General features: G+C 38.2%; 1 protein-coding gene across 3 annotated transcripts in view; it reads left to right on the top strand.

Annotated features, from left to right (window-relative positions):
- CSMD3 (CUB and Sushi multiple domains 3) overlaps positions 1 to 14,889 on the top strand; it is a 1,073,312-nt gene that overhangs the window by 679,315 nt on the left and 379,108 nt on the right. For all 3 annotated transcript variants that reach the window (XM_036263876.1, XM_036263875.1, XM_036263874.1), the window contains 3 exons: positions 1,993 to 2,109; positions 8,827 to 9,042; positions 10,633 to 10,821. In XM_036263876.1, coding sequence (XP_036119769.1) covers positions 1,993 to 2,109; positions 8,827 to 9,042; positions 10,633 to 10,821 — 522 coding nt within the window. The remainder of the gene's footprint in view (positions 1 to 1,992; positions 2,110 to 8,826; positions 9,043 to 10,632; positions 10,822 to 14,889) is intronic.

The raw sequence follows: 14,889 nt of genomic DNA, 5'->3' as shown, positions 1-14,889 counted from the left end.
AAACTCAGTACCTTGCCCAGTGTCAGTACACCCATGATTCATAGCCAGGATGCAAACTCAGGCAGCCTAGATATAGATCCTGTTCACAGGCCCACTACTACCCTGCCTCCAGCCCACATTCTCCACATTCATAAAGTACTGAAAGTGTTTACATTGAAAGTATAAGTATAGATTTGTTATTCTTCACTCACTGATGCCATATCTTTATTTTAAGAACTTTGTTTAGCCCTTAAGTAGTTAATGGATTCTCTGTACTACTTGGAACATGTGACTTAGAAACAGGACGTTACCCTTTTTGCTGTCAATCATGTCATGTGGAAAGAGCACTTTGAATTGAATTTTATTTTCTGTATACTTATATTTCTGAGTGAAAAATGATTCTTTCTGTTAATGGTGAATGGCATCAAGTGTTACCTGGGGTGTTAAATCTCATTCCTTGAGTTTAGCCAAGAACTCAAATACAAGCAAATGTTTATGTAGATGGAGTCATAAAGTTAGTAGAAATAAGCCAGTTAGGCTGCGTGGTCTCAGGAAACAAGTTACAGAGTCAAAAGAAGGGCCCTTGGATCCTAGGAGAGAGAAGGTAAAGGTATAAGCCTGAGAGAGAAAGCACCAAGGTACTCCAGAGATAGGGGAGCGAGCACTGGGTCCTTCGTCTTAAGGGTTTTTCAAAGCAGAGATTTTAGGGGAGGTCTCAGGGGGGATCACAATAGAATATTCATCAGCTTTTCCAGGTGTGTCCTTTCAGGGTTGTGGTTTCCACTGATTGGTCGGCACCAGAGCAGAGTCATTAGTCAATGTAACTGGTTCGGATGTCAGCCATGGTATGACTTCCTCTGCTTTTGCTGCTTTTCTGAGCCTGGAACTGAAACACAACTGAGGTCTAGATGTTATCTGTGGTTTGACCAAAATTCTGTCTCTGTGGTTAACGGACCCAAGTTTTATTGCTAAGATTATTTGGTGCGGGTCAGAACCTCATTGACCTGAGGACTTAATGGGTAAGGAAGTGGTCACGTAAGGACTTGTATGGAAGTAATATGAGGCTCTTCTCTGGCCTCCTCATTCCTCCTCTAAGGGGGTCCAACCTGTGACTAACAACATGCCAGGGGGGAAAGGTCAGGGGAGGGTCTGACCTGCATGACCAGCAATACAAAATGTCAGGGGGTTTAAACTGCATGACCAGTAATATACTAGGAGAGGAAAGGTCACCATGAGGGTGGTTCCCACCCTATAATACTGATAAAATTATTTGGTGTTCCATAGCCACTGATGGTGGTTGAATGTGGTAGAAGACATTGTAGATTGTGATTTGTTCTTGAATAAATGAACATTGAATCAAATTTTAATTTCCTTGACCTCAGTGTGTGTGTGTGTGTGTGTGTGTGTGTGAGAGTGTGTGTGTATACTTTCCTTATCTTGGAGCATCTTCTTAAAAATATATACCCTTTCAAAAAAAATCTATACCTTTTTGTGCATGATATTTCTCAGAGAAATGAAAAATTTCAGAAGCAGCATTCAAATTTTTAGTTTACTTCCCTGTTTTAAAAGGAATTCTATGAAGAATGACAAATATCCCTTCAGGAATTTAAAAGAAATAATTTTATATAATTAACAATTTGTTTTCTTAAAGCTTAATAAAGGAGGGACTGCCAAACAATTAATTAGTCATGTTTAATTTATGACCTGTTTATGCAAATGTTGCTTATAATTAGAAATGTATAAATATGTACTTCAAATTCAAATGTGGCAAGTTGAGCTACATTCTGTTGGGGCCAGTGTTAATTCTCAGAGGCTATTACCTATCTTGTTCTTCTCTAGTGCTGTTGCAATGGATGAAAAGATTTCCTAGTATTAGAGGAAGTCTTTACATACTCCTAGAAGTGGCTTAAGCTAAGAAAATCAGACTCATTTTATTTCAAGGGAGGAAACATGTTCAGCCTCTGCCTTTCTAATGATGACTGATACTATGATTGCATTTCTTTGTATTTTCAGCATTATGTGGAGGAGATGTTAGAGGGCCTAGTGGAACAATATTATCACCTGGTTACCCAGAATTTTATCCAAATTCTCTGAATTGTACGTGGACTGTTGATGTAACCCATGGAAAAGGTAATTTTCCTCATACAATAATAATTGGGTTATCTACTGAATATTTATTGCATTGTCCTTTAAAATGTCATTTTGTGGTGAGAGAGTGTGAGTGGATGTGAAGGTGGACGACCAAACCCGAGCAGTGCAGAGCCGCGGAACAGAAGATTCCTGTGCTGTGGACGGAGCAGCTGGCTACTGCTTTAAGCAGCCCTTCAGGGGCTTCTCCCTGCCCCACGGGGAGGTCCCAGCATTTTGGAAGATCCCAGGTCTTCCCTGGGAAGAGGCGGGGGGAGCGGCTAGGGCCCAGCAACCTAAGCCCCAAAGTACACCTGGCACCATCGAACCAGTGGACACTCTGTGTCAACACAGACCAGTGCACAGTAGTGGAGCTGTCAAGGTGCCGGTTGCAGAAGCTGTGGACAGCCCAGAGCCCAGCACCATCCCCCACAGTAGCAGCCCAATCAGTCGAGAAATATCCCCAGGCAACAGAAGCACAGACCAGCTGCTGAGACCCATCCCCAAAAACTACAGCAAAGGCTGAGCAGGAGTTGAGTGCTACAGGGCAGCAACACTCCCCAGCCGCCAGCAGCGGGACGTGGGACTCCACAGAGGCCTGTGCAGTCTAGTAGCTCATAAGTGCAGTGGGAAGCCTGCACCCCAGAGGGACTGGTGCCATCCAGCTGCCCAACCATGGGTCCTATGGGGTCCTGGGGGCCTGTTCGACTCAGCAGCCCATAAAAGCGGTGGGAAGCCAGAGCCCTAGAGGGACTGGTGCAATTCAGCTGCCTGCCTGTGGGTCCTATAGGGTGCGGGGGCATCAGAGAGGCCAATGCGACCCAGCAGGGACTGTGCGATCCAGTTACTCATGGGACCTGCGGGGTGTGGGGGCACTAGAGAGGCCTGTGCAACACAGCAGCCCATCAGATAGAGCTGGGTCTCCAAAGGGTCTGTGCGATCCAGTTACCCAGGGGACCTGCAGGGTGCGCGGCACCAGAGAGTCCTGTGCGACCCAGCTGCACACAAGATAGTCTTAGAGGATGTGAAAATGGCGGCGGAGTAAATGGAAGCTATACAGACCATCTCCAAGGACCAAACGGGAATTACAACTAAAATAATGACAAATCTTTGGGAAAAAGCAACAGAAAAGCAGCAGGACAGGACCATATAACCAGGGACACTGGTAGGATCTGCGAAGGCACAAGAGGGTGGCAGGCTGGGAGCCCACAGGCAGCTGCAGTCTTAGCTGTGAGCAGTGCCCTCGGGGTTAAACTCCCAAGTCCACTCCACAGTGCAGAGAGCAGGGACAGAGCACTAAAATAGCCACAGCCACTCACCTGGGGCTCTGGCAGAGGGAGGGCAGACTGGGTTGGAACTCTGTGGGGACACCTGGGATTTGGAGGGTACTCAAGAATTTTTGCTGAGTTGTGGCCAGAAAGGACGGTGACCAGTGTGCTCCTTCCCAGAGCTGTGGGGAAAAGCAGCAACCCCTCCCTTGGAGATTCAGCCTTTCCCAGGTGAGGCAAAGAAATGCAAACTGAGGCTCATTAACTAACAACCAGCCTCTATCCCACCTTCTGGAAATCCTCTTATGCAGAACACCAGGACTACATTCCAAGGCACTGAGTAACTGAGACTACTAGCCTCCAGGCAAAAAGCTAGAAGATAACTGAACCTTTCCTGGGCTTCCAAATCTACTCTGGAAAGTAAGACTTGACATTGGTGTTTAATGTGGGCCCACCCAGGTTCATCAAAACCCAGTAGAGGGAGCGACAAACAGCAGAACGCCAATACCCACAAAAAAAATTTGGCAGGCTCCAAAACCCACAGAGATAGCCAAAATGATGAAACAAAGAAACAAACCCCAAATGAAAGAACAAGAGAACTCTATTAAAGATCAGATAAATAAAATGCAGTTAAGCAAATTATCAGAGGTAGAGTTCAGAGCCATGATCTTGAGGAAGCTCAACAGCATGAGTAAGGACATCAACACCATGAGTAAAGACATAGAAACATTAAAAACCAACAAGTGAAAACAAAGAATGACATAGCAGAAATTAAGAACACACTGGAAGGACTAACCAGCAGAGTAGAGGAAGCTGAGGACCGGATCAGTGAATTGGAAGACAGGGTAGAAAAAATCAACCAATCAGAAAACCAAAAGGAAAAAACAATTAAAAAACTGGAAGATAGCTTAAGAGAACTGTGGGACAACTGGAAACATAATAACATTCCCATCACAGGAGTCCCCACAGAGAAGAAAATGGGCAAGGGTTAGAGAATATATTTGAAGAAATAGTGACAGAAAACTTCCCTAATTTGGTGAAGAGAGAAGGCATTCAAGGTCAAGAAGCACAGAGAGCCCCAAGTAAGAAGAACCCAAACAGGCCCACACCAAGACACATAGTAATCAAAATGCCAAAAATTAAAGACAAAGAGAGAATTCTAAAGGCAGCAAGAGATAAGCAACAGGTTACCTACAAAGGAAACCCTATAAGGCTCTCAGCTGACTTCTCAATAAAAACACTACAGGCAAGAAGGTAGTGGCATGAAGTAATCAAGGTCATGAAAAACAAGGATCTGAATCCAAGACTACCCTATCCAGCAAGGCTATCATTCAAAATAGAAGGTTAAATAAAGAGTTTTCCAGACAAAAAAAGTCCACAGCAATCAGACATGAAGAAAAAATAAAAGTGATCCAAATTGGAAAGGAGGAAGTGAAACTGTCTTTATTCGCAGATGACATGATATCATACAGAGAAAACCCCAAAGACTCCATCAAAAATTTACTAGACTTAATAAATCAATTTGACGAAGTAGCAGGATACAAAATTAACGTCAAGAATGGCATTCTCATACACCAATTATGAAGTCATAGAAAGAGAAACTTAAAAACAATCCCATTTACCATCACAGCAAAAAAAATTAAGATCCCTAGGAATAAACTTAACCAAAGAAATAAAGGACCTATTTGCAGAAAACTGCAGGTCACTGAAAAAAAAATAGAGGAAGATATTAGAAAGTGGAAGCACATACCTTGTTCATGGATTGGAAGAATTAACATCACTAAAATGTCCATACTACCCAAAGCAATCTATAGATTCAATGTAATCCCCATAAAAATACCAATGACATACTTCACAGAACTAGAACAAATACTTTAAAAGTTCATATGGAACCAAAACAGACCTCAAATATCCACAGCAATCTTGAAAAAGAAGAACAAAGTAGGAGGGATCACATTACCAGATTTCAGGTTATACTACAAAGCCACTGTAATCAAAACAGCCTGGTACTGGCACAAGAACAGGCAGATAGATCAATGGAACAGAATAGAGAACCCAGAAATGGACCCAAGACAATATGCTCAATTAATATTTGATAAGGCGGCAAGAGCATACAGTGGAGTAAAGGCAGCCTTTTCAATAAATGGTGTTTGAAAAATTGACAGCTACATGCAAAAAAATTAAACTAGACAATCAACTTACACCATACACAAGAATAACCTCAAAACGGATTAAAGACTTAAATGTGACTCATGAATCCATAAAAATCCTAGAAGAAAATGTAGGCAACAAAATTTCAGACATGATACGCAGCAGAATTTTCACTGATACATCACCTAAGGCAACAGAAACAAAAGAGAAAATGATCACATGGACTACATCAAACTCAAAAGCTTCTGCACAGCAAAAGAAACAACCACCAAAATGGAAAGGCAACTCACTCTATGGGAGACCTTATTTGCCAATGATACATCAGATAAGGGGTTAATTTCCAATATATAGAGTGCTCATACAGCTCAACAAAAGGAATACAAAGAACCCAATTAAAAAATGGGCAGAGGAACTAAATAGACACCTCTCCAAACAGGACATACAAATGGCTAAGAGACATATGAAGAAATGCTCAACATCACTAATCATCAGAGAGATGCAAATTAAAACAACAATGAGGTATCTCCTCCACCTTTCAGAATGGCCACCATCAACAAATCATCAAACAACAAGTGTTGGAAGGATGTGGAGAAAAGGGGACTCTAGTACACTACTGGTGGGAATGCAGACTGGTGCAGCCACTATGGAAAACACTATGGTGTTACCTCAAAAAATTAAAAATTGAACTGCCATTTGACCCAGTGATCCCACTTCTGGGAATATACCCTAAGAAGCCTGAAACACCAATCAGAAAGAATATATGTACTTTCATGTTCATTGAAGCACTATTTACAATAGCTAAAATCTGGAGACAGCCCAAATGTCGATCAGTAGACGAATGGATAAAAAGCAGTGGTACATATACACAATGGAGTACTATGCAGCTGTAAGAAAGAAAGATCTCTTATCCTTTGAGACAACATGGAGGGAACTGGAAAGTGTCATCCTAAGCGAAACAAGCCAAACAGAGAAAGACAAGTATCATATGATCTCACTTATCTGCGGAATATAATGAACATAACAGTCTGAGGAATGGGGTAGTCCCAGAGACATGGAGTGGAGTACAGACAGATAATCTCTAGAAGAGGGGGTGGTGAGGGAGAGATAAACCACAGAACTTATATGCATATATGCATGAGCAATGGACATGGACAACAAAGCTGGGGATAGGGCGGGGAGGGAGGGGGGTATCAGTGGGGGAAAAAGGAAAAACATCTGTAACAAAAATAAATAAATTAATTAATTTAAAAAATAAATAAAATAAATGTCATTTTGCATGAGCAACACAGATCAATGGTAAAATATGCTGAAACAAAATTCAATCTGAGTAACTGCAGCAGAGAATTATATATACTTTTCTATAGTACTATATATGCTCAAATTTTTTTACCAGAATGGTGATAAGAAAGATTTACTTTCTTTCGATGTGTTCAACTAATGTTATTTGGAATTTGCATATCAACAAAATCTTAGACAGAATGGCTTTGTCTCTTGCATAGTGTTAAGAGGTTGATTTCAAAAGTTCAAAAGTTTGTATCAAAAATATGAAGATGGTTTTGTTTCAGGACACAATAACGTGGTTATTACGTAGCAGGAAAGGACTAAAGGAAAAATTAACTAATTCAATACTCCAGGTCTATTCCCCGAGTGGGGGAAGGGCCTGGACAAAGGGCGTTCAGACCATTCCCAGTCTGGCCTAAGTGGCCTGGGAGGTGCCTACCTGCCTTGGGAGGTACATACCTGTCAGTCACACCTGGGAGGAGTCAGTGGCCAGAATAGGTGTGGTCATGGGAAGTGCTCAAACCCTGAATATTTCATCTCCCAGACCAAGGGGCTCTCTCTGGCTCTCTTGCTGCCCAAGCTGGACTGCTTGTGGGGCTCCCCTGCCCTGCATTTCCCCCCTTGGCCTGCAGCTGTGCGGGACCCACACAATGGACTAATGCACTGCATCTGGACTAGTCCTGATCTGGACATAGCTGCACCATGGGGTGGGCACCCTGGACTTTGGCTCTATTTGGGGCCTTGCTAAACCCACAATTGCCCCTCTTCTAGGACTGGACCGAGGGACAGGGGACTTTACAGCCCCAGAAGTGTAATCCACACCAATAGAAACCATCCAGTCCCATGGGGGGTTCCGAATATGCTTATTTCGAATGTGTCCCAAGAGCCGGAATGACCTGGCCCTTTTATCCCTCAGGTGACAGTGTGAAGTGCTGAGCCAATTGTACAGCAAAAAGTACACGCTTATATACACTAGACTATTAAAATGGTTATGATTATTTATTAAAATGTATTACCATATAAATTTATAACCATTCTAGAAATATGTATGTCTCAAATGCTCTATCAGAACTGCAGCTATAATTCACATAATAGAACAGGAGTGTAAAATTGCACTGTGCGTATGGTAGATGTTAACAAATGCTCTTTGAACAAATAAATAAAGGCCCCATGGTACTAAATATGGTTCATTCGTGTAATGAAATCAAAATAGTAAATTAGCAATATAAGTGATCAAGGTGATAACTTAACAATGGGAAAATGGTCATGTTAATATATCAAAACAAAAATGGATGAAAAGTACTTACTAGAAAATCTGCGTGTGCTAATCTTTTAAATAAGAGTCATTTTATTCATTTAAAAAACTACTGAGATGACAGAAAAGTTTCATGAAGAGAGCTCTGGATATTGGTAATGAGTCTATTAATTAGGGGGCATTTACAAAGGTGTATTCAGTTTGTGAAAATTCAATGAGGATTTTTTTAGTCTAATATAGGTTTAGTATAGGTTGAAGTGTGTAGAAAATAAATAGAGAGTCATTGTATTCTTTTAACAAATAGTTTCTCTCTATGCCTGCTTTATATTTCTCTTCTAAAGCAGAGGTAAGCATTTTTTGGAAGTAGAGTGACGTGTTGTTTGAAGGGTTTGAAGAAAGAATCAAAGGAGGCATGTAAAATGCTTACCAGAAAGCCGCACTCTTTTGTAAACGAAGAATATTAATTTTCCTTGATATTTTCAGAAAACTCGGGTTATTTATTTTCAGTCATTGATTTTAAAATTTTATTTCCAGAAGTTTTCAAGACATGACTCACTGTATCTCTTATAAGGGTGCCGATGAAAAATAAAAAGAGAATATTATCCATTGGGGATATTGCACAGCAGTGCTATACAATATTTTCAGAGAAATCAGTGATTGAGAGGGTCCTGATTTTTGTTAGTTTGGCATCCCTGGCTAACTGTTTCGTTAACTCCGTGTTGTACTGATACACTTTGTCAATCCGATCTTCTTGGTTTGTAACAGGCGTGCAGTTCAGCTTTCACACCTTTCATCTGGAAGACCACCATGACTACCTGCTGATCACAGAGAACGGCAGCTTCACGCAGCCCCTGGCTCGCCTGACGGGCTCCGAGCTGCCCTCCACCATCAACGCTGGTCTCTACGGAAACTTCAGGGCTCAGTTGCGCTTCATTTCAGATTTTTCAATATCATATGAAGGATTCAATATTACATTCTCTGGTAAGAACCTGGACAAACAAAAAAGTTATTTCAGTAACAACAACAAAAAAAATTAGAACTTTTTTCCCAAAGAATAAGCATAACTTATATATGATAAAAAGGAGAAAGAAAAATAACAGAAAAGAAGAAAATAGCAAAGAAACGGCTGTCAACAAATTTTAAGGAAAATTTGAAAGACCTTGAAGAAATAAATTTGTTTTCTAAAAAATCTGCTAGACGTACACTGTTACATTTTTTTAACTTGCACTCCTGTAAAATTCCAAAAGACAGCAAAGCTAGCTACACTGTCTAGTGAATTTAAAATGGAAATTCAAATATATATTTTAAAGTTTTAATTAGACTTAAAAATAAAATGTGAATTAAGCCAGTGATATTCTAGTTTTATGTATCTTGAAAAAAAACAAAAAACAGTTTACAGGCCAAGATTCAGATAAATTTAATTTATTTCTTTGGAACTATATGAACAAGAAACAAGTTAATGAGATTATCCTTTTATTTTAGGATAACTTCCTCTATAGCCAACGTTATGATTGGATTACAGAAAACAACATTTATAAGACCAAAGTAAATAAAAAGTGTTCCTATCAGTTGAATGGAATTGTGAGAAAAGCCATTAGTTCTTAATGTAGAAACAATAAATCCTATACCAACTTACTAATATTAAAATTGTAATATTATAAATATATATAAGATCATACAAATGCTAACCTTGTTCTTCAACTATCATTCTAGTATTTGCATAGAAATACTTGTCCTATAAAATTTATGTATTGATAATGAGTAGTAAATGAGCATAAACAGTTTTAAGCTAGAATGTTGAAAATATGCACAAATAAAAAATTTTAAAGCATGTAATAATAGCTCTTCAACATGAAACAGTTCCTCTAGTTCACCATTGCAATGAATAGTAAATTTGTGCTCTGGGAATATTTTTAGATAAGCTACTTCTTTTTAGGGTGGTATATAAAATTTAATGTAACCGTGATTCAATCAGCTCTCTCTCTCATATTCTGAAGAGTATTTAGCTGTTCTTTTTTCATGATATTCATTCATTACTTCTGTAATATCATAATTTCAACATGTGGGAACTTCAATGTTAATAAGCCCTTGCATCTGAAGTCAGGTGTTTTTCAAAATATGGATTAATTGAATTCCTTGCATACAAGAGGCGCAAGACTAAAAACATTAGGTAAAAAGCTTTCAAAAGTGTAAACAATTTCATTCCAATTTTTTGTGTGTTTTTGAAAATATGCATTTATATGCCAGTATTATAAGTCAAAAATCTAAAAATAGATATGTTTCTAATGCAGAAGAAAGAATGGGATGAATAACTACACTTTCAAGTTATGACTCAGGTCACATTTTATCATCTCTATTGAATGTCCCAAATAAAAGCATTCATTAAGTTATTAAATCTTTTACAAAAGAAGAAAAGTATGTGTGCCATTTGTGCATTCCCATAATTGTACACATAGTTACTCTTTAAATGTATGACTAGGACTTGCAAACATCCAGTTTGCAAAGTATAAGAATATATCTTAAAAGTGACTACTATCATTTTCTTTGTCCTCCTCTCCACCTAATTTACAGAATATAACCTCGAACCTTGTGAAGATCCTGGAATTCCTCAATATGGTAACCGAATCGGGTTCAACTTTGGGGTTGGTGACACTCTGACCTTCTCGTGCTCATCAGGTTATCGACTGGAAGGGACATCAGAGATCATCTGTCTTGGTGGTGGCCGACGAGTGTGGAGTGCACCTCTGCCAAGGTGTGTGGGTACGTGGTCAGCTGCTTTCATTTGCTTGTATGTGTAGTCACTGTTCATGGAGTTGCATGGTTATACACCCTTCGTTTTTTATAATCTGTTGATTTCTTCATTTATTTCATATTAGTTATTTCAATTTTTTGTTCCACTTGGCAATCTGGTGTACCTCAATTAACTTCTCAACTGCTCCATACAAGCAACCATGCTTCTGCAAATGATGGGTATAAAGGATTAATAGATAGATAGAAAATAGTTAGATGATAGATAGATAGATAGATAGATAGATAGATAGATAGATAGATAGATGATAGAAAGATAATAGACTAATAGATAGAATCATATTTAGAGACCTTGTAGAAAATTATATTCTTGTATTCTATTGATAGGTGATTTTCTATGACTTCTGACAAAACTTCTCTGAAGTTTTGACAATATTTTATAGCTCAGAATTAACATTCATAAAAATGATTACAAGGAAATAATGTGTCAAATAAATAATAGATAATTTAAATGTGATGAAGGTGTGTATTGACTCAATTTATACATCTGTATAATTAATTAGGATGGCAACTCATTTCATATTATAAGATAAAGAACAGCAATAATTAAAGTATTAATAGTTGAATACCATGACTTCAACATTTAGAAATGAATGTTTTAATTGATGAAAAGAGCAAAAGATTCTATAGAGAAAATGGACTTTTTAAAATGAAAACTTAAGTAATTTTCTATTTAAATTAGGAAATTAGGAGGCATGAGTTTCTTCAAGTCATTAGCCATTCAGTCACTATCAGTACTTATTTTTATGACTGAACAAGATGCAAATGGTAATTTTATAATTATTTCATAAAACTATTAAAACTCTCAAAAGCATATAATTTGCAGTTAGTAAATTTAATTGTGGGTCACGGATCTGTGTAAGTTATAATATGCTACAAAATTAGGCAAATTGATCTGTGGTTCAAGACCTTATTCTTTTCTATGGAGGCCTCAGATGAAAAATGAGAATGAAGAAGAAAATACCTATGTGCCTTATTCAACATATGGTCCACTTCCTGTGGATCTCCAAATCAAGTCAAAAAATCATCTTCCAGGTTAATGTGCTTCTGAAGGCTTTTATAGTGATGATATTGCTTTCACAGCCCCTCTGGGTTATATAACACACAATTTGATATATAGCAAATGAAATTTCTTTTCAAAATCACAGTCTTTTATAGAAATGGCACAAGCAACCTCAGAGGCTTGAAGCAGAGAGTTGATGATCAGTCACACTCTCAAACTTTTTTTCCAAGAAGCTATGCAGGGTGCAGTTCTTTGGGTTTGTTGTAGTGTGTTGCCTTTTTGTTTTTCCCCTGCTGTTGCCAGCTTTTAGACTTTTTCTTTCCATTTTTGTTTGGTGTGAATATTTTCAAAGGCCAGTTAATGTGAACCTTGGGAATAGTTCAAGTGAGGTCTGCCGAGTGTCTGGTTTTATATCCTGTTCATTTGATAGTGAGTTACTTTACTTTTCTAAACTCAATTTTTCTCATCTGCAAAATGGTTACAACAGTAGTACCTGGTGTATTGTCATGAGTTAGTTATGAGGATTAAAAGAGTTTAGCTATGCCAGTCAGACACCTAGTACACTCCCTGGAATATAGGAAGGATTCAGAATTTAGATGATGTTATAACTCTGATTATTTTGAGTATAGTCTGCTATCTATCCAGCCAATCAATCTAGTTTGTAAAAGCAATTGTAGTAGGGGATGAATTACGTTTCACAGAACACTAACATTAGTGAGGTTCTACTAGGGCTCTTTAATATATAGTCATCTCATTGAATCATTTCTACAGTCCTGTTACTGTTATTTCCCTCATTTTTCACCAGAAGAACCTGAACCTTAGAGTTAAATAACTTACCCAAGAGCATCAAGGTTGTACATGGCAGAATCATGATTTGTATACAGTCTTCCTCATTCCAAACCCAACCTTTTTACCCCCATCAGATGATTTTATCTTAAAAGGTCTAGGGAAAGGTGAATCTTGAAGGACTCTCAGTCATACAGAGTCATAACAAGTTAATATTTTTTCTCCAAGTACCAGGCTGTTACACAGGCTGAAAATAAATGATTGCATGTATATTTTTAAGGATTTGTCCATGTTTACAATACATTTTAATAAGTGTATTTATGAACATCTTACTTTGCAAGAAAAGTAACTTCGGGTTACTTTTGTTTTTTTAAAGTATTCTTTTTCTAGAGTAGATTTATTCTTGCCTAAATCTTTAATGGGAAGGATGAAATAAAACCACCCAGAGGGTAAATTTAGAAATAAAAATGTATTGCCATAGAAAAATTTCCCATATTTCAAATGAGCTATGCTTGCTTTTAAGCTTATGAAATTTACATTTAAGTTTATTGACCTTAATGAAGTCCACTATAGGTATACATTTAAGTTAAAAGATGGGGGAAAATACCTCTTCAAATAAAATGACATTTAAAAAATTTCACTTCTCAAATTTTCTTTAAACTTTTCTTTACTACTTTGCCTATGATTTAAAACAAATGTGTTTCTTTCTGCATTTTTGGTTCCATGTGTGTCTTATTTTGTTATCTTTTTAAATCTCATAGTCTTTATTCACATAAAATGCACATGATTTGTAACTATTCATATAAACAGACCCAATTTTAGCTATACTAATTTATTTGAACAGTTTTACTTTTTAGATTCATTGTCCATTTCATTTCATATATCTCTAATACCAATTCTGTATTCCACACTTACTTAAAAACCACTGTTTAGTCCTCAGCTTTGCCAGACAGTTTCTGCGGATAGAATTTGGTGAAACTTATCTTAATTCTGGATGTTAGATGAATAATACATAACATTTTCATTTAAACAATTTCCTGAGTAACCTTTGCAAGTATGTCTTAAGGTAATATTTGAACAAATATTGAAATATAATAATACCATATTATGGTCTTTACAATCCATAAAAAAACTATATCATGTAGTGTCTCGTCCTCCAAAACCCACCAATGCTGTGAAACTAGGTCTAGCATAACTTGATGAAAACACAGTGTCTATGAAAAACTCAAGGTTGCACTTGCTATCACAGTGTCCCGGGTCCCAGGCCTGTGGTGATTTCACAGCGACACACCTCTGTCCTTGACTGGAGGCTTTGAAAAGTTAGGAGGGAATCTGGCCTTAGTTATAGTGGACATCTGACCAGTTATAGTGGTTTCAGAGAACTCCTTATGCTGTCCTCTATTTTATTGGAGGAAACTTCTTCAACCGTGACCCATTTATCCGGGGTTACTTAAGTGCAGGGAAATTTGGAAAGGCAGAAGAATCTTGATAGAGATCAAAGGAGAAATAAAGAATGCACCCACCCACTCAGAAGCAGGGATTCCACCCTCCCAGCACCGTTGCAGGCACACAGTTCATGTTTACACCCCGGCATCTCCTCAGCTGTGTGACCTTTGGGAAGTTGTTCCAATCTCTTTCCTGCCCAGTCTCCTCAAATGTAAAAAGTGAAGAATCACGACCATGATGCAGGATAGCTTATAGCTCTAAGCAGGGAAAGACAAGTGAATCACCCAATGCACTCCTCGGCCCATGACACTTGCTGAACAAACCTTAGTCCCTTTTCCTTGTGCCTGTAACTCCTTCTGCCACCATATTGTCAGTTCTCCTAAGAGCCGTAATGACTGACAGCTGTGAGAAGTGACTTTCACAAACTGGCAGAGAGGAAAGGGAGAAGAGGACAAAGTGTTAGTGTGCTATCAACAGCTACGCACTTCAGACACACAGTCTCATTGACTCCTTAGGGATCAATACAAAAGTTTTACACACACACACAGACATGTCTATTATTATGTTTTACATTTTGGAAACAATAAAAATAATAGGTACAACGATATTTTAATGAAGTTATTTTATATTTATGTGATTGTCCTGGAGAGTCATGTTGCTAAGAAAATGGATCTATGGTCACCTTTTTAAGTAGCAACCAAATGTCCAAAAGCAAAAAAAAAAAAATGAAGGCTGATTACATTAAAAATAAGAAACACTGCCCTATTTTGGGTCAAGAAATAAGT

The sequence above is a fragment of the Molossus molossus genome, unplaced genomic scaffold, assembly GCF_014108415.1.
Source record: "Molossus molossus isolate mMolMol1 unplaced genomic scaffold, mMolMol1.p scaffold_m16_p_16, whole genome shotgun sequence".
In the NCBI taxonomy this organism is placed as follows: Eukaryota; Metazoa; Chordata; class Mammalia; order Chiroptera; family Molossidae; genus Molossus; species Molossus molossus.
Note: the sequence above shows the minus strand (reverse complement) of the source record. Positions and strands in the feature narration are given on the sequence as shown.